General features: G+C 39.5%; 1 protein-coding gene across 4 annotated transcripts in view; it reads right to left on the bottom strand.

Annotated features, from left to right (window-relative positions):
* Positions 1-24,947, bottom strand: part of LOC114648297 (sulfotransferase 6B1-like) — a 145,056-nt gene extending 120,109 nt beyond the window's left edge. Inside the window, exons 1-3 of one of the 4 annotated variants that reach the window (XM_051925614.1) lie at positions 24,654-24,947; positions 6,440-6,555; positions 4,213-4,302 (exon numbers count right to left, since the gene is read on the bottom strand). In XM_051925614.1, the coding sequence (XP_051781574.1) occupies positions 4,213-4,302; positions 6,440-6,555; positions 24,654-24,846 (399 nt within the window). In that variant the 5' untranslated portion in view covers positions 24,847-24,947. The remainder of the gene's footprint in view (positions 1-4,212; positions 4,303-6,439; positions 6,556-24,653) is intronic. The other 3 variants (XM_051925615.1, XM_051925613.1, XM_028797252.2) reach the window with 3 other exon arrangements.
* Between the last annotated feature and the right edge of the window lie 1,827 nt (positions 24,948-26,774).

Genomic DNA, 26,774 nt, shown 5'->3' with positions numbered 1-26,774 from the left:
GATGTAAACAGCTGCCATATGTACAGCTGTAAACTCCCTAGGCAGGTAAAGCGGCCGGCACTTGATGATCAGACACTTCAGGTCCGGTGAACAGCTTTGCGAAATGATTTCCACATCCGTACACCATGCGTTGTTGATGAGGAAACATACCCCGCCACCTCTCTTTTCCCCGGAGAAGACCGACCGATCAGCGTGGTGGATAGAGAAGCCGTCTAGCTGGACAGCCAAATCCGGTGTGCAGGAGGTGAGCCATGTTTCTGTGAGGCAGAAAACACAACAGTCACGCAGATCTCACTGAAAACTAAGTCTACCACGGAGATCGTCTAGAGTGGTAGACCAGAGATTTGGCATTGGCCAGGAAAATGCTAGGCAGTGGAAGTCGCAGTCCTTGGCGTTTCATCCTCGCTTGGATCCCGGCACACTGGCCACATTTTCTCCTCCGCATTCTCCGGGAGTGGTCGGGTGGGTCGCGTCCGCCACCTTGATCTCGAGTTATTGTGGCGAGCAGCCCCTGGTCGATAACTTCAAAAGCAGCGACTTGTGCCTTTGTTGCTCCGATGTTTACCAGTGTTGTACGGTCGTACTTAATAAAACAGCGAACAGGCAGTACAAACAGCGACAATAACAAAAATACAGACACAAAAATGAAAAGTCTGCGAGGAGCAGCATGCAACACCTCGTCTCTCTCTGGCGCCATGAAGAAGGTCATTTGCAGGTAGTTCAAAATGCAGATGCAAGAACCCTATCCCGAAAAGAGAAAACTTCAGCATATCTGAGTAGCTTTAGCATTGTTACATTGTGTCCTTTAAAACAGACTTAAAAAAACTATTAATGGTATATAAAGATCTAAATAATCTTGCTCCTTCCTATATTTTGTCCCACTACATACCTAGTCATAACCTTAGATATTCTAACAATGGTCTGCCTATTTTTCCAAGAACTAAGTATAAAAGAAGTGGTGAGGCAGCCTTTTTCTGCTATGCACCACAAACCTGGAATACTTTACCAATAGAGATGCCAGGTTAACACCGTGGATCATTTTAAAAAACTTTTAAAAACCCACTTTTTATTTTCACTTTTTCATAGTAGTATTTTTCATTCAACTTTTAATAATTATGTATGTGTAGAAATGTCACATTCTTCGTGAATTTGAAATCATTATTAATCTCTGCTTTTCTCCGATTTGTTTTCCTGTTTGAAATGTCACCATCACTTCATCAAAGTACTGTGCAGCCATCTGTGATGTTGGAACATAAGTCGATTGTCGATGAGATCTACTGAATTGAATCTTATAGAATGATGCATCAAAAACAATAAAAAGTCAAATTACATACATAAAGTACATTTATATTAGGTAAAATGCCCAGGGGAGGCTGCATGCTTTTTATCCCTTTAACCCCTGTAGATTTTATTTTTAATGTTATCTTTCCCCTGGAGTTTTTTTTATTGTCCTCCATGGCCCTCTGGGCATCAAACTGATCATTAGAGACTTGAAAACAAATAAATTAGACCTCTGCTTTTTTTTATTACTTTTAGATCTGTGTTATGTAATTGTGTATTGATTTATTCTTATTAAATATTTTAGGCATGTTGTTTATTAATTCTTTTTACCTATTTTTAATGTACTTTTCTTTTCTTTTCTTTGTATGAAAACCTGCTATAGAAATAAAAATGCTCTTGAAGGGTATTTTTGTGTTTATGGGAGATTAAAAACTATTTTTGAAATTTTAAAACCAGTGTCCCATTTTAGGCCTATTAAGGCCTGAAAACCTGCCTCTTGAATTGAGGTCTGACTACAAGGGTAAGGCCTGTTTTAGGGGCTTGCCAGTGACGTTCTGGTCAGATTTATGTATATTTTGAGGCTGGTTTGCCACTGTTCACCATTTTGTTTTTCTACATCATAACAACATTACTTCAAGGGCTAATTCTGTCAGCCTTAGTATGTATAATTTTCCTGTATATAATAATTCGAAGCATATATTGTGAAATATGTATTTCATTTGAAATGTAGAACTATGTTTCAAAGTTTATAAAGAAAATTATTCAGGTCAGAGAGTACAGAGTGTAAAACAATAAGAAACAACATTATAACAATAGCCAAAGCAGAATTTCCTGCTTTCAGGAAACAATCAGTACAAGTAGGCAACAGTTAAAAGGTACATTTTTGTAAAGCAAAACTAGTGGTTAATATAGAATATATTTCTGTTTTCTTTCATTCCAACTGTAAAAAATGAATAGTTAGTACCAGAAAATTAAATAAAGCGTTGTTTGGTATCTATAACTTGTGTTTGATTCCAAAAACAATCAAAAACAGTAGGATAAATCCACTTGAAGTTGAAAAATTATGCTGCATTTCAAAATTAACTTGTTAGCCACAATTGTGCACATTTCTAGCTTTGATAACTGGTATGGTGAGTGAAAAGCCCTGTTGCAGGATGCCTTGGTCTCTTATTTACTGGTTCCTTTTCCAACTTCCTTGCCAAATTTAGGATTTATTCCAGATGAGCAGAAAGACACTTAAAGAGTCACTGACCCTCTTTGTTTTGAAATAAATAAGAATGTTCAAATGAGAGAGGCCTGAATGTTACAGAAGAGAAAGGCTTACAACTTCCCTACTTAAAGTTTTATGTGCAGTGAAGACGCAACATTTTAACTTAATGAAAAAAATCGAATGATTCAATAACAGCAAGCAGAAAGTTGGCCATTAGAAGAAAATGAGAACACTTAAACATACAAGTCAAATGTAAAACAGGAATATGTGTTTTTCCACATTTGAGACCCACCTTTCTTTAATTATACTCACAAGTTATTAGTTTAAAAAGTCACAGACTAACGATCTTTGGTATGAAAAACTAACTGAAGATTAAATGGCACTTTGTTTCATAAAGGTCCTCATTAAAGACGTCTGGGTACAAAGATGTCTTGTCAAAAGTGATCTTACCAAAGTGCACATACTTCACTAGATTATCATGCTAAATAAATTGTTGAGCAGCTAATTACACTAGGATAATGTTATGAACAATGACATTTTCTTACTGAATGTGCAGTTTATTTGTTGCAGTGCTCAACATTTCAACAATTAGCAATAAGCTGAGCAGTTCAGAAATCATAGTTGGCTGCTCATATTTATTTTCACACCTTGAACTTATTGGTTGGTGATTTCACGATATGAGTTTCTCTATTCACAAGTCATTCTTTTCTATTCCTTGCTTTCCTTGGAATCTAAGTAGGCTGTGCATGCGCACGTTTTTAAATGTAAACTGCAGTCACATGCATGAGACAGAAATTCTGCTTAAGGCTTATGGATATTATATTTCATGACTGAAAAATCAGATGCACCGTGTATTCATCTTGTTCACTAACATGAAAGATATTGATGGAGGCTTTGAACAAAGACTTGCAAAGAAAAACATACTTTGGCAGTTTCAATGGCCTAAAATTGTCTTTAATTATTTAATCGGTTTCAAGGATATAGTATTCGTTCTGTTTATTGACGTAATTCTTTTCTTGAGTGTTAAAAGTCATTCAGAAAAATATCTTTACATAGGTAGCATTGTCAGACAGGAACATTTGGGTGCCATTTTCAAAAATCTCAAAAGGCAAGCAATTCCAGCCCACACCAGGGGAGTGCGCCATCATCAGTATTTTCGCCTTCTTCATCCACAGTCCAGAGGACCACTGAAGTCACATCTGCTTCTATCACAACCAGAAACCATCCTAAAAGGAGCCAAGCCATTGAAAGCTCCTGTTCATGCTGTGAAAGCTGTCCAGGGCACTAGGACTCTTCATCTTTGTTCTTTTCATCTGTTGCTATGGTTTTTGCATCCTCATGTGTGATTTATTTTGTCTGTTTTTTTTTTCCTTAACTCTGCATTAGACTGAGTTGTCACCTGACTCTTCAACTCTTTTCGATCTTGAACCTGTGTCTTTATCTTACAGCACATAAAGTCAATTAAAAAGACATACAGTGTGAACAGACATCTGCATGGGGTACTTTAGAAATATAATTATATGAGAATATAAAACACCTTCACTGTGTGTTGACATTTTTTGCATCTTTAAAATGGACTATAAGGGTTCATGTGGAAACTTGTTTTGTTCAAAAACCAGAATATACTACACATTAAAATGAGCAGAAGTTTGGGCTCTGCGGTTCTATTATGAATATATTGAACTCTTTGAAAAATCAAATTGTTAAAAAAGAATATTAACCTTAACTTTCTTCTCAATGAATGATTTTGGAAGATTATCAGGATGTAAATGTGTTCCCAGGATTCTTCGAGAAGGCATGTTGGAAAAAACCTGTAAGATAAAAGCAAACAGTGATTAGATTAGACTTATGGAACATACAACATTCTTTTTCATCGTTTTTTGTAACAAAGTGTATTTTGTTAAAATCCAATTAAATGGTGCTGTCATTTAAATTGTAAAATTATATATTACTAGCTTTTCCCTCGGCGCCGTCCACATAGTAGTGAAACAGGACAAACTTTAACAATCAATAAACAAACAGCTATCACTAGCTAAGTGGAGGCAAGGTATATTCCAAAACGTGGCCAGAATTTGACAGATTCAAATGGCGGCTGGCCCCAACCAGCTCCCCACTCCTGACGTCACGCTTCCCCCTTCCCTCGGCCCACAGCCTTTGTCTCGGATTAGCGTGAATAAATTGCTCCTGCAAGTGAACTATGATACTTAGCGCAATGAGAGAAGTCGCAAAATCAATTGGAATGTTCAAGCAAGTTATAGACAAAAACCCGATATTGCAAAATATTTTGAAGTAAGGTACATTGTTGGAGTAAGATATTGCTATTTATAAACTGCTCAAAAAAATTAAAGGAACACTTTGAAAACACATCAGATCTCAATGGGAAAAAAAATCATGCTGGGTATCTATACTGATATGGACTGGGTAATGTGTTAGGAACGAAAGGATGTCACATTGTTTGATGGAAATTAAAATTATCAACTTACAGAGGGCTGAATTCAAAGACACCCCAAAAATCAAAGTGAAAAAAATTATGCAGCAGGCTAGTCCATTTTGCCAAAATTTCATTGCAGCAACTCAAAATCGTACTCAGATAGTCTGTATGGCCCCCACGTGCCTGTATGCATTCCTGACAACGTCTGGGCATGCTCCTAATGAGACGACAGATGGTGTCCTGGGGGATCTCCTCCCAGATCTGGACCAGGGCATCACTGAGCTCCAGGACGGTCTGAGGTGTAACCCGGTGGCGCTGGATGGACCAAAACATAATGTCCCAGAGATGTTCTATTGGATTTAGGTCAGGCGAGCATGGGGGCCAGTGAATGGTATCTATTCCTTCATCCTCCAGGAACTGCATGCATACTCTCGCCACATGAGGCCGGGCATTATTGTGCACCAGGAGGAACCCAGGAGCCACTGCACCAGCATAGGGTCTGACAATGGTTCGAAGAATATCATCCCGATACCTAATGGCCGTCAAGGTGCCGTTGTCTAGCCTATAGAGGTCTGTGCATCCCTCCATGGATATGGCTCCCCAGATCATCACTGATCGACCACCAAACCGGTCATACTGAACGATGTTACAGGCAGCATAATCTTTTCCACAGCTTCTCCAGACTCTTTCACGTCTGTCACATGTGCTCAGAGTGAACCTGCTCTCATCTGTGAAAAGCACAGGGCACCAGTGGTGGACCTGCCAATTTTGGTATTCTATGACAAATGCAAATCGAGCTCCACGGTGCTGGGCAGTGAGCACAGGGCCCACTAAGGGACATCTGGCCCTCATGCCACCCTCATGAAGTCTGTTTCTGATTGTTTGATCAGAGACATTCACACCAGTAGCCTGCTGGAGGTCATTTTGCAGGGCTCTGGCAGTGCTCATCCTGTTCCTCCTTGCCCAAAGGAGCAGATACCAGTCCTGCTGATGGGTTGAGGACCTTCTATGACCCTCTCCTGCTCTCCTAGAGTAACTGCCTCTCTCCTGGAAACTCCTCCCTGCCCTTGAGACTGTGCTGGGAGACACAGCAAATCTTCTGGCAATGGCACGTATTGTACCATCCTGGAGAAGTTGGACTACCTGTGCAACCTCTGTAGGGGCCAGGTATTGCCTTATGCTACCGGTAATGACACTGACCATAGCCAAATGCAAAACTAGTGAAAAAACAGTCAGAAATGTCAGTGGCCTCCACCTGTTAAACCATTCCTGTTTTGAGGGTCATCTCATTGCTGCCCCTCTAGTGCACCTGTTGTTAATTTCATTAACACCAAAGCAGCTGAAACTGATTAACAACCCCCTCTGACCAGACCAACTTAACTGACCAGATCAACATCCCAGAAGTTTCATTGACTTGATGCTTTACTCTGATTAAAAAGTGTTCCTTTAATTTGTTTCAGCAGTATATTATTTTATATGGAAGCTTAATTTATTAAAAATATATTTTTCCTACCAACCTGAAGATTTTCAGGTCTTCTGAATTCCAACATAGGTGGCCGGATTTCATTTCCCTTTTCGGTTGTACCAGCAGTAATAGCAAGACTATTTAAGATGTGAAACAGCCAGTTAAATCCTAAATTGAAACAAGTAGAAAAAATGGGAAAGTTTCATTTACCAGCATTTCCACACACAAGTTAAAAGTAAAAAAATCAGTAGTCACATATAGTAAATGTGAAATTCTACCTATTTACTTTTATGTTTTTAATATTGATTCTCATTCTACATACACATCAGCTAACATAACAAAAAGCACATTTTTTAAAACAGGCCTTAATGGTACAATGGTAAGTTCTTCTGTTTTGATCACATCCTGTATTTTCCTGTTCACTAGATATGCCAACACTACATCCCTCTTTCCCTGTGTGCTCCTTATTGCCTTTGTTTGTTGGACGTTTCAGCCTGGTTGTGGACAGCATGATGCCTTGACATATGAAGGTACTGTATGCAGCAGGATTTACTACTTTGCCAGCTACTTTACCTTGTTCATTGGACTTTTCTGCCCTCTTGTGGATGCCGGTGAACATTACACCTGGCAATCCTCTTGGCCATTCTAATAATAATAATAATACATTTTATTTATATAGCGCCTTTCCCATGCTCAAGGCACTCACCACATGGTGCATAGTTTTCCTATCAGACACACCGCAATTTCCATCCCATTATGTAATCCAGCTCATCAGAACACTCTCAGTAGTACCCTGGTACAAAGTGGTGAAGATGGGAGAAGGGATTCTCACTCACTTCAGCCTCCTAAAGAAGTGTATCCCCTGCTGAGCTTTCTTGACCTAGTGTGTGGTATTGAGAGTCCAGGAGAGATCCTCAGTGATGTAGATACCAAAGAATTTTGTGATGCTGACCTCCTCCACAGCAAAGCCTCTGATATGCAGTGGAGGATGTTCAACCTTTGTTCTGAAGACCACAATCAACTCTTTTGAATTTTTGACATTAAGGAACAGATTGTTGTCCCCATACCAGCTCACTACCTTTTCCACCTCTGCTCTGTAAGATGCTGATGAGTCCCACAGCTGTTATATCACCAGCAAATTTACAGAGTTGATTTGTGCTGGATTTGGCAGTACAGTCATGTGTTAGCAAAGAAAAGAGCAATTGACTAATCATGCAGCCCTGAGACTCCCTGTGTTCAGTTTGATGGTGTGCAATGTCTTAGTGCCAACACATACTGTGTGTTGTCTTTTTGACAAGAAGTCCAAGATCCAGTTACAAAGTGAGGTGTTCGATCTAAGCATACAAAGTTTCAGTATTAACTGCTGGGAGATGATTGTATTACAGGCTGAACTGAAGTCAAATAAAATCCTGGCATAGCTGTTCTTTTTCTCCAGGTGGGATAGGATAGTGTGTAGTGCAAGTGTGACTGCATTATCTGTGAACTGATTAGCATGATGCAAGGACTATAAGGGGTACAGTGAAGGTGGGAGGTTAGCTTTTACGTGACATATGACTAGTCATTTGAAGCACTTCATTATGACAGAAATCAGTGACACTGACTGGTAGTCATTGAGGCAGGTTAAAGTTATTTTATTAGGCACAGGAACGATGGTGGCAGTCTAAAATTATGTAGATACAAAGGACTGCAGGAGAGCGATGTTAAATATGTCTGCAAACACATTTGCTAACTCAGTAGCATAGTCTCTTAATACCTGACCAGGTATGTTTTCAGGTCCCACAGCTTTATGTGGATTAACGCTGCTCAGTGTCCTCCTCACTTCAGCTGTACACAGTCTAATCACCTGCTCACCTGGTTTTCTTCCCTGATGTATAATTCAGTGCCTCAAACCTGTCATAGAACTCTTTCAGCCTGCCAGAACAGGCGGTATCAATGACCTACCTGTAGTATTATGTTATAGTCTGTTACGGTCTCTATCTCCTCCCACATGTGCCTTATGCCTCTGCAGTAACACAATTTACCCTCAATTTTTCCTGTGTACTCCAGCTTAGCATGCGTGATAGCTTGGGAGAGGTCAGTTCTTGCCAGCCTGATGATTACTTTGTTCCACAATCTGAAGGCAGCATCCCTGATTCTCAACTTTCTCCCAACCTCTGATTCGCCCAAGTTGTGAAGGTTTTGATGACTGTAATATCACCCATGCACTTCTCTATATAGCCAATGACATGTGGCAGCTCCTCTGAATATGCTGCAATCAGTGCTTGCAAAACAGTCCTCAAGTACTGACACCGTCTGGCCAGACTCAGATTTTCTTCCATACAGTTTTACTGTGTTTCAGTACCATTTTGTATGTTAGAAAAAGCATAGCAGAAATTTGATCAGAGTCTCAAACATGAAGATGAGGGGCTGCTTTGTAAGCCTCTTTGACATTTGTGTGCACCAAGTCCAGCATGTTAGATCCTCTAGTTGGAAAGTGGATGAACTGGTGGAATTTAGGCAGAATGGTTTTTAAATTTGCATGACTGATTGCAGCAACCACAATAAAACTGTCTGGATGGGCTATCGCTAGCTCATTGATTATACTGTAGAGCTGCCACAGGGCCTCCTGGTTGTTAACACTGAGAGAAAAATGTACACAACCACCACCAGAGCTGGTAAAAGGGCCAGCATTTCACAATTAGATATTCCACCAGTTGTGAACAGTCAGTTGAAACAATTGCACTGTTACTGCACCACACATTTTTAGATAGATAGATAGATAGATAGATAGATAGATAGATAGATAGATAGATAGATAGATAGATAGATAGATAGATAGATAGATAGATAGATAGATAGATAGATAGATAGATAGATAGATAGATAGATAGATAGATAGATAGATAGATACTTTATTAATCCCAAGGGGAAATTCACATACTCCAGCAGCAACATACTGATAAAAAAAACAATATTAAATTAAAGAGTGATAAAAATGCAGTTATAACAGACAATAACTTTGTATAATGTTAATGTTTACCATACCCCCCCCCCCCCCCCCCCCCCCCCCGGGTGGAATTGAAGAGACGCATAGTGTGGGGGAGGAACGATCTCCTCAGTCTGTCAGTGGAGCAGGACAGTGACAGCAGTCTGTCGCTGAAGCTGCTCCTCTGTCTGGAGATGACACTATTTAGTGGATGCAGTGGATTCTCCATGATTGACAGGAGCCTGCTCAGTGCCCAACACTCTGCCACGGATGTCAAACTGTCCAGCTCCGTGCCTACAATAGAGCCTGCCTTCCTCAACAGTTTGTCCAGGTGTGAGGCATCCCTCTTCTTTATGCTGCCTCCTCAGCACACCACCGCGTAGAAGAAGGCGCTCACCACCACCGTCTGAAAGAACATCTGCAGCATCTTATTGCAGATGTTGAAGGACGCCAGCCTTCTAAGGAAGTATAGTCGGCTCTGTCCTCTCTTGCACAGAGCATCAGTATTGGCAGTTCAGTCCAATTTATCATCCAGCTGCACTCCCGGGTATTTATAGGTCTGTACCATCTGCACACAGTCACCTCTGATGATCATGGGGTTCATGAGGGGCCTGGTCCTCCTAAAATCCACCACCAGCTCCTTGGTTTTGTTGGTGTTCAGTTGTAGGTGGTTTGAGTCGCACCATTTAACAAAGTCCTTGATTAGGTTCCTATACTCCTCCTCCTGCCCTCTCCTGATGCAGCCCACGATAGCAGTGTCGTCAGCGAACTTTTGCACGTGGCAGGACTCCGAGTTGTATTGGAAGTCTGATGTATATAGGCTGAACAGGACCGGAGAAAGTACAGTCCCCTGCAGCACTCCTGTGCTGCTGACCATAATGTCAGACCTGCAGTTCCCGAGACGCACATACTGAGGTCTGTCTGTACGATAGTCCACGATCCATGCCACTAGATATGAATTGATATGAATCTACTCCCATCTCGGTCAGCTTGTCCCTAAGGAGTAGAGCTTGGATGGTGTTGAAGGCGCTAGAGAAGTCCAGAAACATAATTCTTATAGCACCACTGCCTCTGTCCAAGTGGGAGAGGGATTGGTGTAGCACATAGATGATGGCATTCTCCACTCCCACCTTCTCCTGGTATGTGAAATGCAGATGGTAGAGGGCGTGGCGGACCTGTGGCCTCAAGTGGTGAAGCAGCAGCCGCTCCATGGTCTTCATCACATGTGATGTCAGAGCGACAGGCCGGAAGTCATTCAGCTCACTGGGACGTGATACCTTTGGGACTGGGGTGATGCAAAATGTTTTCCAAAGCCTCGGGCCTCTCCCCTGTTCCAGGCTCAGGTTGAAGATGTGCTGTAGAGGACTCCCCAGCTCCAACGCACAGGCCTTCAGCAGTTGTGGCGATACTCCATCTGGACCCACTGCTTTGCTGGCACGAAGTCTCCTCAGCTCTCTGCTTACCTGGGCTGCTGTAATTGTGGATGGGGGGAAACTCTCTCCAATGCTGGTATCAGCAGAAGGATGAGTGGAGGATGCAGTACTCTGGAGTGAGAGTGGGATAGGATGGTCAAACCTGTTAAAGAAGTTGTTCATCAGGTTTGCTCTCTCCACGTCTCTCTCAATGGTGGCACCCTGCTTCGAACTGCAGCCAGTGATGATCTTCATCCCATCCCATCCCCACTTCCTTCATGCTGTTATTCTGCAACTTCTGCTCCAGCTTTCTACTGTACTGCTCCTTCGCCACCCTGAGCTGGACTCGGAGTTCCTTCTGCATGCGCTTGAGCTCATGCTGCTCACCGCCTTTTAAAGCCCTTTTCTTCTGGTCCAAAAGGCCTTTGATGTCACTTGTAATCCATGGCTTGTTGTTAGCATAGCAGCGTACTGTTTTTACTGGAACTACAATGTCCATACAGAAGTTGATGTAGTCAGTAGTGCAGTCAACAACCTCCTCAATGTTCTCACTATATGACCCCTGCAGATGTCCCAGTGCTCTGCCTCAGGGGACCACTTCCTGAATGAGCGTGTGGTTGTAGGTAGCTCCCTCAATTTTGGTTTGTAGTGAGGATGAAGCAGAACCAGGTTATGATCTGCTTTCCCAAGCGCAGGCAGCTGGGTGGCGCTGTATGCGTCTTTAACGTTTGCATACAGTAGGTCAATAGTCCTATTTCCCCGGGTGCTACAATCCACATACTGGGAGAAGGCAGGTAATGTTTTGTCCAGCGTCACATGGTTGAAGTCTCCAGCGATTAGCACAAGTGCCTCGGGGTGCTGTGTTTGCAGTTTAGCAACAGCGAAGTGGATGCTGTCACCCGCTATCTCCACGTCCGCCCGAGGAGGGATGTAAACAATAACAACAATGACGTGTCCAAACTTTTAATATACATACATTGTACTCCACTTTGGGTTTTACCAGAGCTCTCTGCATTCCTGTCCACATGGAAGAATGTTAGCCCATCCAGCTGTTTTGCTGCATCAGAGATATTGTTGTGGGTCCATGTTTCAGTCAAAACAACAACACAGTAGTCTCTCACTTTGTGCTACGTATGTAGTTCCAGCCGTAGATAATTCAGTTGATTTTGCCAAGGAGCAAATATTAGTGAATAAAAGCAATGGAGTGGTCAGTCTGTTCAGGTTAGTTTTAAGTCTTGCACAGATGCCACCCCTCTTGACCTGCATTTGTCTCCACGCACACTACTTCCTGCATGTCCTATCATGGTCAGAGCTATCAGACAACTCCAGAGATCTCCACAGTAGTCTGGGGCTGTGTAGCTCTTCTTTCAATATGGGAAATCTGCAATCTTCCACAAGCTTTTGAAGATTGCATTTTGTAGTTGGCAGCATCACTCAATCATACCTTAACATGAGATGCTCAGGATACTCAAAGCAAACACAGCAGTAACAACAACATGCACTTTTGTCTGATTTTCTTTGAAAAGATTCTTTAAAGACCTGTGAAAGATCACAAACAGTGAGCTCAGTGTGGCTATGATGAAAAGTTTGTGAAGTGTTCTACAATAGGCTTTATATAGTCTTTGGTTTTAATGGGTCAAGTATGGTCTCTGAAATGTTCTGCTAGTCATCTTCTTGTTTCACTTACGGTATGTAGATGGCTGGACATTTCCCTTAAGAAATACAGTAAATAAGATTTTTGAATTTAGCAGAGGGACCAGATACAATGGTATTGTTGGTAACATATTTGCAAGTGACACAGTGGCTCCTGTTTCAGCTCAAAGTGGATGGTGGGGTATGTGGCACTCTTCTGTGAAGTAAGCTGAGGATGCGGGGCAGGCGGGGGATTGATTTTAGGTTTGTTAAGTCTGACTCGATTGTATGTAATGTTACTTTCTTTGTTGTTAAAGTAAGTCTTGATTGTATGGAATGTTAACTTCTTTAAACATAAATCTACAAACTAAAAAAAAGAAAATCACTAAATGACTAGCAGATGTTGTTGCACCTATCAATGCCCTGCATATTAATTCTGTAATTCTCTTTGAGCATCCAATCCTTTTTAATCTCTCTAGTGTTGATTTTTTCACATTCTTTTTATGTAACTAAGTGTTAAAGTTTCCTCTTGCATCTTTATTGAACAACTTAATTTAAAGTAATTGTAGCCACTGAAGTATATGACAAGATCAAACATGGGTAAAATGCGTGCCGAAAGAAAATCTGTCAGTCCAAAAGTTTATTTTAAAAATATTTAGTGAAAGTTAAAAGCAAATAATCCACACAAGAATAAAGTAAAAATAGTTACACACGTGGAATAAAAGGCAAAAAAAGGGAAAAATGTATCTTCTCTAAACTTAGCTTTTCTTGAGAAACTTTAGTTATTTCTGTACTTAAAAGTTCTTTACTTCTTCTTCTATACTTAAAGGTTCTTAACTTCTTATATACAAAGATTCTTGGCTTCTTCTTCTGTACACTATAAGCGTACGATTCTGCACTTAAATAAATGCTGTTTTATGAGTTACTTTACACACTCAAAAGGCCCGTAGGCCCATAGGCACGTGGGCACGTGCATAGGCACGGTTTAAAACCATATGCCTTCTACACCTTACACATGGCAAGGCTGGTCACTAACAGAATAAGGTTTAGTCAGAGCAGATAGAAATAGCTAGAATATACCAATTACTCAACTTATGGGGGTTATAGGAACCTCCCATAGATTATGCTTTGTCATCTAGTAAAATATTTATGAATCTTATATAACTATGAAAATGGCTCTTACAGTAATAGTGAACTCAACTTTATGGTTGAGAGACAAAGTCAGAGAGGCGAGATTGCGCTGGTTTGGACATGTGCAGAGGAGAGATGCTGAGTATATTGGGAGAAGGATGCTAAGGATAGAGCTGCCAGGCAAGAGGAAAAGAGGAAGGCCTAAGAGAAGGTTTATGGATGTGATGAGAGAGGACATGCAGGTGATGGGTGTAACAGAGCAAGATGCAGAGGACAGAAAGATATGGAACAAGATGATCCACTTTGGCAACCTCTAACGGGAGCAGCCGAAAGAAGAAGAAGAAGTGAACTCGACTTTACTTCTTCCCTAACTCACTCACACTTGTCACACCGGGTCTCTTGGATTATCTGAAAATATTAATTTCCTTTGAAATTTTATCATGACTTTAGGGAGCTATGCCATGCAGAGTTTGTTCTTCCCCTTGCACTTAGTGCTACCAGAATAGACTCCAGCTCCTTGCAACACTGAATTGGAATAAACAGGTTTGAGAATGATTTGTTTAATCATAACTCCTACACTTTACTACCAGCAGATATGAAAAATGTTTGGCATGAGTCAGATTCTTATAATAAACATATCTTACTTCTGTGTCGTCAGTGAAATCTCGTATATAGTTGCTTGTGTGATTTTCATGCGTCTTTGTGAAGAAACTGAATATTTGTAATAAGTACTTCATTTTCAGTTGCAGCTTTGTTTTATTGTTTTTTTTATCCTATCAGTTTTGCATTCTGTATTATATTGTAGTATAACCAACTTGCATTATTCCAACTGTTTAGTCAGATAAGGGGCACCACTGACTGCGGGGTGGGTGGCAGACTACAGATATCCCTCATTGGAATAGATTCAACACCCAGAACGTCAGGTCTGTTTCTAATAAGATAAGAAAGAGCACAGAGAAGCGGGTTCCCAAAAAAGGAAAGACAAAGCACCGGTATTACTTGGAGTGATTATATAAGTCGGCTGATGGAAGCTGTACTCAATTTTGTGTTTGTTGAGAACTTTGCATGGTCTACTAGGCAGCACTTACCCCAAAAACTTGCCCAGTGTCAAATGATTTGTATGATGGATTAATACACTGGTGTTGTTAAACTAAGGACTCACTCGATGGTTCAGAATTCAATTAAGTGGAATTATAGACTTGTGCAGATTATTGCTTAGGGCTGATAAGAAACTTTATAATTTATGTACAGTAACATAAGCTGCATGGTTTATGTTATCATTAATGCTTTACATAATGATTTAATTTCTAAAACTGCAGATTAATTTAGAATGGGGAACTATGCAATGCTTAGTTGATAGAGTAACAAATGACACCTATTAAATGTAGAGAGTTTTTAAATAATTCTGTGCAATTTCATAAAGAAAATGATGGATATTGGTTCAAAAAAGGACCCTGAAATTGCCCTGAAGACTGATTCTGCCAAACATGAAGTATATATGTCTAGAAGAGCCTATTTTTCACTTCAGTAAGTCTAAATTGTTCATTTATAGATTGAGTAGCGTGAAACAATTTTGGGCAGATGTTTTGTTCACGGGGTAACAAATATGTCACGTTGTGTAATTTACATTTTTGTTCTAACTGCTTTGTCAAGCTCTGATGTTAGTAACTTTTATTGCTCAAGTTATGTAACTGTCCTCCTTATAACACGACTTGTAAACATGTAAAGAAACTCCCCCTTTACAGATACAGGACATGTTTTTTACTAAAAGGATCAAAGTTTATTATTGTGATATTGCATTGATATACAAAACATGTTGTGAACCAATTTAGGCTGAGCTATAAAAAACATCTTGTCTCATTCACAAAATGAGATTCATGCATTCATACTGTTTGAATCCCCCTGCATTTCTTTTTTTATTATTTTTAATAAAAAGTCTTGGCATTTTCTCACCTAATCTAAGAGTGCAGCTTGTTTCTTGGACAGTGTTCTCCTATCTGTTAATGTATAGATTGCCAAGTGTAATATACTATACTTGAATAATACAGTATTACTACTGTATTATATTGTATGGGTGTTTGTTTGTGTGTGTGTGTGCACGCCCTGCAATGGGCTGGCACCTGCCCGGGGTTTGTTTCCTGTCTTGCACCCTGTGTTGGCTGGGATTGGCTCCAGCAGACCCATGTGACCCTGTACTTAAAATATACCGGGTTGGATAATGGATGGATGGATGTATATATAATCCTGAATGTGTGTTTATCTCTGCTATGCAATCCACACTTTTGAATCTATGCCCAGGAAATATTGTACAGATTTCCCATTTGTATAGGAAGAAGACCACAGGCTATGTTTCATTCTGAAATTTGACCGCCTCTGTGGTTTATTAGGGAAGTGCACCTAGATGACAGTTTTGGGACTTGCAACAGGTATGCAAAGTTGGGAACAAAATTTGGGGGAGAAACCTTTTCCAGCTTTGTAATTTATTTAATGATCCCACCTACTGTACACTTTATTCCACCACTGGGCAGTGCTAGGTACCCCTGCTAGTTATTCAATTAAAATTATATTAATGGTAAGGCATATAATTACAATGTAAATTCTGTATCAGATAATAGCTTTCTAAAAAATAAATAAAGGCATCAATACTCACTATTTTGACATTTTTATTCCTGGAACAAAATTACACTTCTTACCAGGTGCATAATGCATGTTTAGTATGGTGGTCCACAAATCAATGCAAAGAGTTTATATTTGTAAAATAATTTCTCCACATAGCTTTTTTGTTTGTCCATTAGGGATAGTTTGCTTACCTGTGAAAATCTGGCCTGACTATGAAACATTTAGAGATCACTCCATTCTGAACATTTTATTTGTTTTGTTAGTACTTACAGTGTGTACTCTTCTGTGGGATAATTAAGTGGCTATGATTAGTGAACAAAAAAAAAAAAGAAAACATTATAGTACTAAGGTGGAATTCCCAAAATACACTAATAGTTAGTATTATGTAGGAGTTTCAAAAATATTCTAGAAGTAAGTAGGAGTTTCTATTTTAGACTTTTTTGATGTCAGAGTCTCAGCAGAAACAAAGGAATAGATGGTGCAACACCTACAGCGGCCACCATTACCAGACATTCCTTAATGTCTTATGTTAACAGATGTATCTGAACAGCAGAACAGTGGACAGATGATCCTATCTTCAAAGAATTTTGTGAACTTTCGACACGTATGCATTTACAGTTAATATGTTCTTGTTAAGTGTCTTGTTGAGTTTTTCATCCCATGACTGAATGACCTTAGGTTATTATCATGGGCACTTTACACTAGATTTTAAGTCCAAAGAAACTGTCCTTACACTTGAAGATGCTGATTTTTGGGAATGTCAGATGTATCTATCAGGCAAGCAAGCCTTTTGTACATTTTGTACATTTTCATACATTAAGCTTGCCACTTTAAAAAGATAATTCTAAAGCAACTAGAAAGACAGAAAGAATGAGGGCAGGAACAAAACAAATTTTAACATGCAAAGAGAGAAAATGGATAAAAGGTGAACTTTTACGTGCCTTATACAATCTAAAGATCCATTTTTAATTAAACTCAGAGATTAGAACCCCTAAAATACCTTCACATATCAATTTCAGCTTGTAGCAGTCCAATGCCGCTCAGACTGACACCGTCAAAGGGATTTGTTAATTTTTTTGGTGGAGATCCCAGGAACACACCCAGCCTTGGCCTGACTCGCACTGCTCACACACAGAGACATGACTTAACAGCAAATCAAATAAATAACTATGCGATATATTGAATGAAACACAACCAACAAATAAACAGCTAACTCTCCCTTATCTCCATGACGATATTAATTACTAACACAACAATAAACATGGGTGGCACGGTGGCGCAGTGGGTAGCGCTGCTGACTCGCAGTTGGGAGACCTGAGGACCTGGGTTCACTTCCCGGGTCCTCCCTGCGTGGAGTTTGCATGTTCTCCCCGTGTCTGCATGGGTTTCCTCCGGGCGCTCCGGTTTCCTCCCACAGTCCAAAGACATGCAGGTTAGGTGGATTGGTGATTCTAAATTGGCCCTAGTGTGTGCTTGGTATGTGGGTGTGTTTGTGTGTGTCCTGCAGTAGGTTGGCACCCTGCCTGGGATTGGTTCCTGCCTTGTGCCCTGTGTTGGCTGGGATTGGCTCCAGCAGACCCCCGTGACCCTGTGTTCGGATTCAACGGGTTGGAAAATGGATGGATGGATGGATATGTGTATATGTATATATGTATATATATGTATATATGTATATGTATATATATGTTTACATAACCTCTTTAACACATTACTTCTCCGCTGTGAAGCGCGGGTATTTTGCTAGTGTAACATATATACTTTGATGCATTTCATCATGAAAGTAATATCAAGTATAAATCTAAGGATTCTAAATGTGCAGAGAGCTGCAGTACCATAAATTTAATGTGTTCTGTGTGGCGATCTATTGCTGCTTGCTGCTGCTGTCAGGTCAGGAGGAAGCCCCAGAAGTATGTAGCGATTAGCAAGTGGGTTGGTTTAAGATGATGTTTAAGATGGTCTACTTTAATGATGAAATAAAATACAAGGTTTAAGTGGACATTTCAATCCTGTACGATCTGCATAGCAACTTTCTGTCACATGTAGATAGTAAATGGAGACTCTGACATCATGTTCGGACTTGATCACATTGCACCCCCCAACCTTTTGCTGGTACTGCAGCTCGCACACACGTCGTGTTAATTTCTTAGGACATGCTCATAGGACGCATCAAACGAATGCTGGGAGCGCATGGCGGCCATGATGCGTGCATGTTCTGAGCATGAAGTATAATCCAGCCCTTAGGCTGCAGGCCCCCACCATGACATGGATTAAGTGGTTTACCATGACATGACATCTCTGTTCAGAATAATGACAGTGAAACAAAACCAAGAAAAAGACGCACACATAAAAAAAATTACAACATATATAGAATTGTTGTTTCCCTCTTCTCTATTGTCACTATTGTACTGGCCATATCTTAATTATAATGTTCCTGTATTATAATTTCCATCCATCCATTTTCCAACCTGCTGAATCCGAACACAGGGTCACGGGGGTCTGCTGGAGCCAATCCCAGACAACACAGGGCACAAGGCAGGAAACAATCCTGGGCAGGGTGCCAACCCACCGCAGTGTATTATAATTTGTTAATCATATTTGCTCTGTTTTGCTGTGTGTTCTATCTAATTTGTGTGTGTGTGTGTATTAATGTAAAGAATGTATGGTTTAACTATTTCTGTTATAGCTGTAAATTTGTGCAAGTACTCTTAGACAGTACTCATTGAAGAACATTATACAAAAATAAAAGTGAATTCCATTAAATAAAGCAAAGCATGCAAAGTCTGATCACAACCATGTCCATGTTGGAAAAAAAAGATATAAAAGAGGGACAGAAAAATTTAGCATGGCAGTGTTCTTTAAATTCTTTAAATTATTATGTTCAATGCCCAGACCGTTGAGACCTTTGATTTTAGGTACTATATATTGTGCAAACAAACCTTAACAAACCAAATTCTTTTGCAAGTATGAAAACATAAAATGTTACTGGTGTGCCTGGTGTCTAATCAAGACCGCAAGCAACAAAATATACTGTAATTTTGTCTGTTACTGCTATCCTAAGATAAATAATTTTAATAAAAATGTTCATTTCTGGCATAATTCTTAGTAGTCTTTTAAATGATTTATAATTAGTTTTATATTATATATACATATATAGAATTGAATGAAACAGCCTTAATTTTAATGTTTTTTGTTTCTGGCTAGCCTACATGATGCTTTAATAACCTTCTAATTTCTATTTTAACTATTATCTTATTTTGAATTATACTATATTATTAATATTATTTTTTTTAAAAACACCTTCTCATACAGTAGACATCCAAATTTTTTAAGCAATGTGGTCTAAAGTCTCTTCTGGGGCCCTGAAGCTTAAGCTTCATTAGTTTCATAGTAGATCCACCCATGTGTATGGCACCCTCAGATCTACAGTTGGCTTGACTTATGGGCTCTCCTGGTATTTTTTTCCCATGAGTCTAATTACTACTTTGCATCACACTCATAATGGTTCTTTGGCACAATCCTTACAATATGGGGAGGTGGGTCCTGCTAAGAGCCATTGTCATGTAATTATTTATTTGATTTGCTTTATTAATTCCTAAGGGGAAGTTGTGTTTTCACATGAAGGTCAGAGGGCAGGATTAGCCATTGCACAGCAGACCTGGGGCAATTTTCAGGTTAAGGGCCCATAGGAGTAGGATTTCTTCTGCCAGTAACAGCATTTGAACCAACAACATTCCAGATACCAGCGCAGATCCTTAGCCTCAGAGCCACCACTTCACACATAAAATATGATTAAGAACAACTATGCTAGCATTGTTAGTTTGCTATTGATGCCTCTTCTGCTACCACATGCACACACCAAAACAGCAAAAAGATAAAAGTTGATTCAACTTTACAAAATGAGAAAAAAGAGGGTAAATATGAGTGAGGATTACTTTAGATAATAAAAAGGAGTATTTACCCTTTAAAGCAAACATTCTAATGTAATAGAACATTTCCAGAGGAACAATATGCCCTATTATAATAAATCTCTCCTAATTGTACCATACTACTCTTTATATTTCTAAGTTAATAATCCTGAACAAAATGAGTCTCATCAGCACAAGCCTATTAATTAGAGAATCTTGCATCACAGATTACTGAATCCAGTCAAAATATAATTAATTACTCTAATGTAAATTAGAGTAATATATTGGGTAATGGTACCATTTAATAATATAATAGTAGAGGCACTGCACCATGTCTGCCAGCAGAGGGCAATAATTGCATTATTTATACTTATTGTTTGAGTTTGAAGAGAAATCTTTTTAAGTATAATTCAGTGCATTTTATGTATCACATAGAAACACAAAAATTACACAAAATGGCAAATTGCTGGTTCTCTTCAAATTTTTTCTTATCTGTTTATGTATTATTTACATAGTAAACAAATACAAATATACCATACCAGTAGACATTTTTCTTAAATTAGCTTCTCCTTACATTAAAAAGCACATGGACATTAAGGTCCAACACAGGATGCAATGACAGTCAGCAATGATGAAACAATCATTCTATGGGGCCATTCTAAGGCAGAAATGGTAATGACCCCAGGTGTCTCTACGGGATATCGAGAACATTTATGCTAGGCTGCAATAATCATATACCCAGGAGCACCTACATATGACTCAATGTCCTCTGGTAATTGCAGGAAACTCAGGTTCCATCTCAAGTGACTGACTTTAAATAAAATGAATATTAAGGCTTACAAGTTCAGACAGTCAAAGACTTTGCCACCGGATGGCATCAATATTTAGAAGGGCTAAACCTGATGAGATTCCTGGGAAGTAAAACTCCAATAGAAATTTAAAATGACCTTTCCCTGCCATAAAGCTCTATCATAAAACAATGGGGTTATCAAAATAATGGAAAAAAGAGGCAAAAATGTTTTGGGCAGGTAAGAAATTGGAGATCATGAGGGCAAAGTAAGATAATTGTCTAATCAGATTAGCAAAGCATTCCAATGCTGAAACAAAGCCAATAGATCCATCCATGCATCCATTTTCCAACCCGCTGAATCCAAACACAGGGTCACGGGGGTCTGCTGGAGCCAAGCCAATAGATATTTTTTGTATTTTTTTCCCACTTCATTTCCCTTCCTAAATTGGTTAAATAAGACAATGTCAAAACAGCACAATATCTGTGTCTTATAATCCAAGGTGGTTTCAAGTGGTATTGTGTTACTAGTCCCTACTATACAAAAACAGAGAGTGGGGGCAAATGAGGTTGCAGGCATAGCACACATCAGAGAATAAACCAGACAAGGTCTTTATGTTAAAGGAAAAATCCACATTGGTAGCTGGAGAACTCCTCCTGGTGCCAGTGTGGGTAAAATTTAGGTGGCTCTATTATCTTAAATTATGCCCAGGAAGCAATTTCTTCCATAGCATTCAAATAAAGGTTATAGAGGAGAAGGAAATGTCACTGAAAATGTACTGCTGGCAGCAGTAAATGGTTCCCACACAGAACAACTGATATCTTATTGTCTTTTTTAATGAATGAACATCACCTTTAAATTGGGAATTGGTGTGGAGGAGTACAGGGATACCTTAATGTCATCAGAGCGAGTTCTGTAGGAGCATTCAAAGTCATTTTTGAGTCTAGAAAGTTGTGAAAGATTTGGACCTGTAGTAATCCTTGGAAGGGGCTGAAAAGGAGCCTAGTGTATAAAAGTGAGCTGTAACAAAGGTTCAACTAAAAGGGAGGTGGGAAAGCCAGAAATACTGAAGAATGGGGAGACTGCGATGTGAGTGAGAGGGTAGTGTTTCAGTTGGGTAAATGGGCAAGCTGCACCATTTGACAATAGCAATCATCTTGTGTTCTCATTATGTCTGTATTTTATACTTTTGTTTAATCAAATACTACCTTTGATATTTTCAGTTTTCTGAGAGTTATTGTTCTGCCTGGCCTGTCACTTACTGAAACCCCCACACCCAATACAAGCAAGTTTTACTATGACAAAGTTTTAAAATATGTGTTGCAAGGAAACAATATAAAAGAGCAAACAAAACCCTACAGCAACGTCTGTGTCTTTGTATTAAGAATCTTGGCCTCTCTTTCTACTGCCAGACAAGTGCTTGCTGCTCCCATTCCTTACAACTCCACACATAATGAACACTTTTTGTGATAGTCTGGGGTTAGCTTCACACTCCATGGTTGTTTCCAGGAGCCTCTTGAACCTGGAACCATCAACAACATACCTGGGGATGAGCCAGGCAAATGAGGACACACTCAGTCACCAACTGGTTGGTGTAAAGTGATTCAGTGATTTTATTAAAAACTAAACAAATTGTCCAAAGAATGCAGTTCATCGAAAGATCTTCAATAAACAGTTCAATAAAATCAAAGGCAGTCTGAGAGTTAAACATGAAATAAATAATCCAACAATAAAACCATAATAAAAACAACACAGTCATCAGGTCCTTGCTCTTCTTTCTCCTTTCTTTCTCTCTCTTGCCTGCCCATCTTACCCAATGACTTGCTCAGGTGGCAGACACACCAGTAGCTGCAGTACTCCCTTCCACCCCCTGTCGGCTGTCTTCAAGTTATCCTTAACACTCTATTGACATCCCTTGGATCCCTAAATAAAACTCCATCGCCATTGTACCTGCTTCTCCATTAAATCGATAGGTAACGATCTGCCCCTAGAGCACTGATCGTTCACTCTTCTGCAGGGCTACCAATCATGCTCACTAGTTGGCTCAGGCACTCAATACTGCACTCACTCACAATTCTCTCGCACCTTGGTTCTCTGTTAAAACCTGGAGGGACAAGGTGCGGCAATCATGGCTCCAACGCTAATGAGGTAATGGATTAATCTCACACATGTGCACGTGGATGTGGGATTGCCCACATCTGCTTCCGGAGCTGCCCTATACCCCACCCTAAAACACAAGCACATTATCTATTTATTTAAAATGCACATGAACTACTGTCTTACAGATGAACAAATGGAGCATTTAAGGTCCACCCAGCTCTAGCCAGGACACATCACTGGAGTTAAGACCACAATAACTTCCAGAATTAGGATTATACTCTGAAATTGCTTGACCACCATTCTAGGGTCCAAGGTCATGCTGTAGTCTTGATTCCCATCACCATTATAATGTCACATAAAGAGTCTCCCTGCTGTTAGTTACTGGACGTTGGAATCTCAGACACCTAACTAGTTGATCCCCACTATCCTTCCTCTAACTTGTCAACCCAGCTACTACTAGCTCTAGAGCATTTTCCATAATCATAAGGCATAATGCTCCCCACATAGTGGTAGATCAATTCCCACAGCCTAACCATAAAGAATTTTATTAACAGAAAACCTTTTTTTTAAAGGTTCTTATGGTCCAACTTCTGTTCTTTATTCTGTGAAATGGTTTGCAGTGAGTTCTTGGTTGTGTTAGATAGATAGATAGATAGATAGATAGATAGATAGATAGATAGATAGATAGATAGATAGATAGATAGATAGATAGATAGATAGATAGATAGATAGATAGATAGATAGATAGATAGATAGATAGATAGATAGATAGATAGATAGATACCTGCGGTGGGTTGGCGCCCTGCCTGGGATTGGTTCCCTGCCTTGCGCCCTGTGTTGGCTGGGATTGGCTCCAGCAGACCCTCGTGACCCTGCATTTGGATTCATACTATCTGTATGACATGTACATGGAAAATAGATAGATAGATAGATAGATAGATAGATAGATAGATAGATAGATAGATAGATAGATAGATAGATAGATAGATAGATAGATAGATAGATAGATACTGGTGTGTGTCAGTAAAGTACATTCAATAAATAATAAATTTTGTAAATTTCATATTAAACAATGTTTCATTACAATAAGTTTCCTGTTAAATAAAGAAAGCTGCTATCTACACACTGAGAATTGAGTCATGAAACGTTTATTGAGTTTACCGAGCATTTCAGGTGCACAAATGGAATTTTAAGACAGAAAACAGATACAGAGATAGATTACATTGTTATTTAAACATTTACAAGATTCCAGTATGAAAGATAAATACTTTGTGCGAGCGTGCTTGTGTGCCTGCGTGTGGGTGTGTGTGTGTATATACACATATTTTATGTTAACGTTTTATGTATGCATATATGAAGTCAGTTAAGTGGAAGAATGGATAGCACAACATTTTGCTGACAATCATTATGTAGAGGTGATGGGCATGGTTATACTGACAGGGAAAATGCAAAGCATTAGATGATTTTTCAAAGTAACAAGCACAGACTGAAGGGTGGATGGTTTCTATGCTCTCCTTTATCAGCTTCTTAATGAAAACCTCGCTAAACATTCCTGCTTATGTGTCTCATTGCTCACTAAGTGTTAAATATTGTACATGAAGTCACTGACTAATTAGACACTTCCTGAATGAACTATTACTTTCATTTAAATACCACAGCCAGAACTGTAAAGACCACAGAACTAAATTTATTTTCTCAAAACCTTCAAACTTACCACATTTTGGATATGACACCAGTAAAATGTCGTCTGCCCTGGCTTCAAAATTGTCCAGTGCCTGTAAGGTTTCCGGAGAAGTGAAGAGAGGATACAGGGTTCCCTTATACATAAACTGTTTATCTTCAACTGGCATTTCTTTTACTTTTTCTACCAGGTCTTCTAAATCTTTCATAGCAGTTTCTCTATCCATGTTAGATGCTTGCTTTGTTCTGGAGTGCTGAGAATGAATTTGTCCCACAGGCAGATGTCTGTATAAAGTAAAGTGGTGCCTCACTTTCACGTTAAATACGGCAGCAGCAATGAACTTTAGTGACCTACTTTGCATGCAGAGCACGTGAGGAGCCACCCCCTTACACAGCGCCTGCAAGCAATTGTACTCCTCATCTATGGCATGCTCATAATAATGACATACATGTGTCGCCTTATCTCTTTAGGGACTTATGAGTATCTAAGCAGGCAAATGTTTAAGAAGAAGTTAAATGTATGGCTCAGAAATGTTGCAGTCAGATTCACCCTTATATAAACAGAGCCCTTTTCTAATAAATAATTTGTGTGTGTTACAATATGTGTAGTATTTTCAATTTTAAATATTCAAAGAAAAAAAACTACTGTCTCTTATTTAAAATTAGAAAAAAATGATGCTCTTCTTTAGGTAAGATTTTATGCACTCAAAATCCTTGGGCATTTTTTTTTTTAATGAAACAATTGCAATCAGATTGACGTTGTCATGCTTTGGCATAGTGGTTAGCTCTAACCTTAGCCCTAGAGTGCTGTGTTTTTAATTCCACATTCCACTATCTGTATGACATGTACATGTTCTCTCTGTATCTTATTCCAGTTTTCTTCCACTTTCCATACTTTTTAATGAAGTTCATTGTCTCAGAACTGTGTGGGCAAGTCTTGTGATGGAACGGTGTCTTATTTATCAGCACTTGTGGGATAACCTCTAGCTTCCCATAGCTCTAAATGGGAATAATTTTGTTCAAATAATAAGTGGATGTGGCTTAATATTTAGAGAGCATTGACTGGGTTGAGGCTGTGTTAAAAAGTTACTAATGTTGCTGTCAGATTAATATCTTCTTAAATTATTGCCTTTCTAGAAGCCCCACATGTCATTTTCTTAATTCAATGCTATGGCAAAAGCAACACAGTGAGATTTTGTTTACAGAGTAATGTATTCCTGCACTTTGCCCACAGGACTGAATGTCTAGTGACTAAATAAACTACCAGGAGACTCATACCATGACAACCCTTAACAAAAAACTATGCATTAAGAAAGGAATGAAATATGATACAAATTCTTCTCTACACGGATTACTGAATGAGCAGAAGATCAGACATGACCATGTCTTACAAGTTTCTGAGCAGAATTAATAGGATCTTTGAGAAACAAGCGCACTGTAAAATCAGAGTGGCATACACCTGATGAAAGTTGCACTGAATTTAGTTTCACGGCACACAGGCACATTGATCTTTGAATTTGCAGCAAGGCGTGATTAAATGAAGTGAGAAAACCTAATTATGAAGTTGGTCTGCTAAATCCATACACCCACTTGAACAAATCAATAGTGCAAGATTATGTTAGAAAGGGGACAGAAATAACTGAGTGCCGTTCTACAGAAAGCAGAGAGAAACAGTTTGGAATCCTTTTTAAAATTACAAACAGCAGAAGACCTCAACAGATTATGACAGGGTAAAAATGGCCTGAAAGAGAGTAATTCCTGGACTTGGTATAAGCCGTAGTTGGTTGAATGAGGTCTCTACTTTTATAAGAGTGCAAGCAGCCATGACACTAGGGGGTGCTATTCTTCATACAAACAAGCTCCTTAACAGACAGTTGATCATAAGTTTAACAGTGCAGAGTATGGACACTGGGTCGTTTAATATGGTGTGGTCTTTCTCACTCAATCAGTTCATTGCTGTGATGATGTAGGTCACCCTTGGTAATTTCGAGTCTATTGTTTCATCAAGGAGAGGACGGGGTGTCTGGTAAAAAGGCCTCTTGCCAGCACAGCATGGACACTCTGAAAGCCCTGACGATAGATAGCTTCATACGTTTAAGATGAGGATCAGTACAGGTTAGAGGGGTTGGCAGCCCCAAAGGGAAGGGAGATCCAG

Source organism: Erpetoichthys calabaricus, chromosome 3 (assembly GCF_900747795.2).
Source record: "Erpetoichthys calabaricus chromosome 3, fErpCal1.3, whole genome shotgun sequence".
NCBI lineage: Eukaryota > Metazoa > Chordata > Cladistia > Polypteriformes > Polypteridae > Erpetoichthys > Erpetoichthys calabaricus.
Note: the sequence above shows the minus strand (reverse complement) of the source record. Positions and strands in the feature narration are given on the sequence as shown.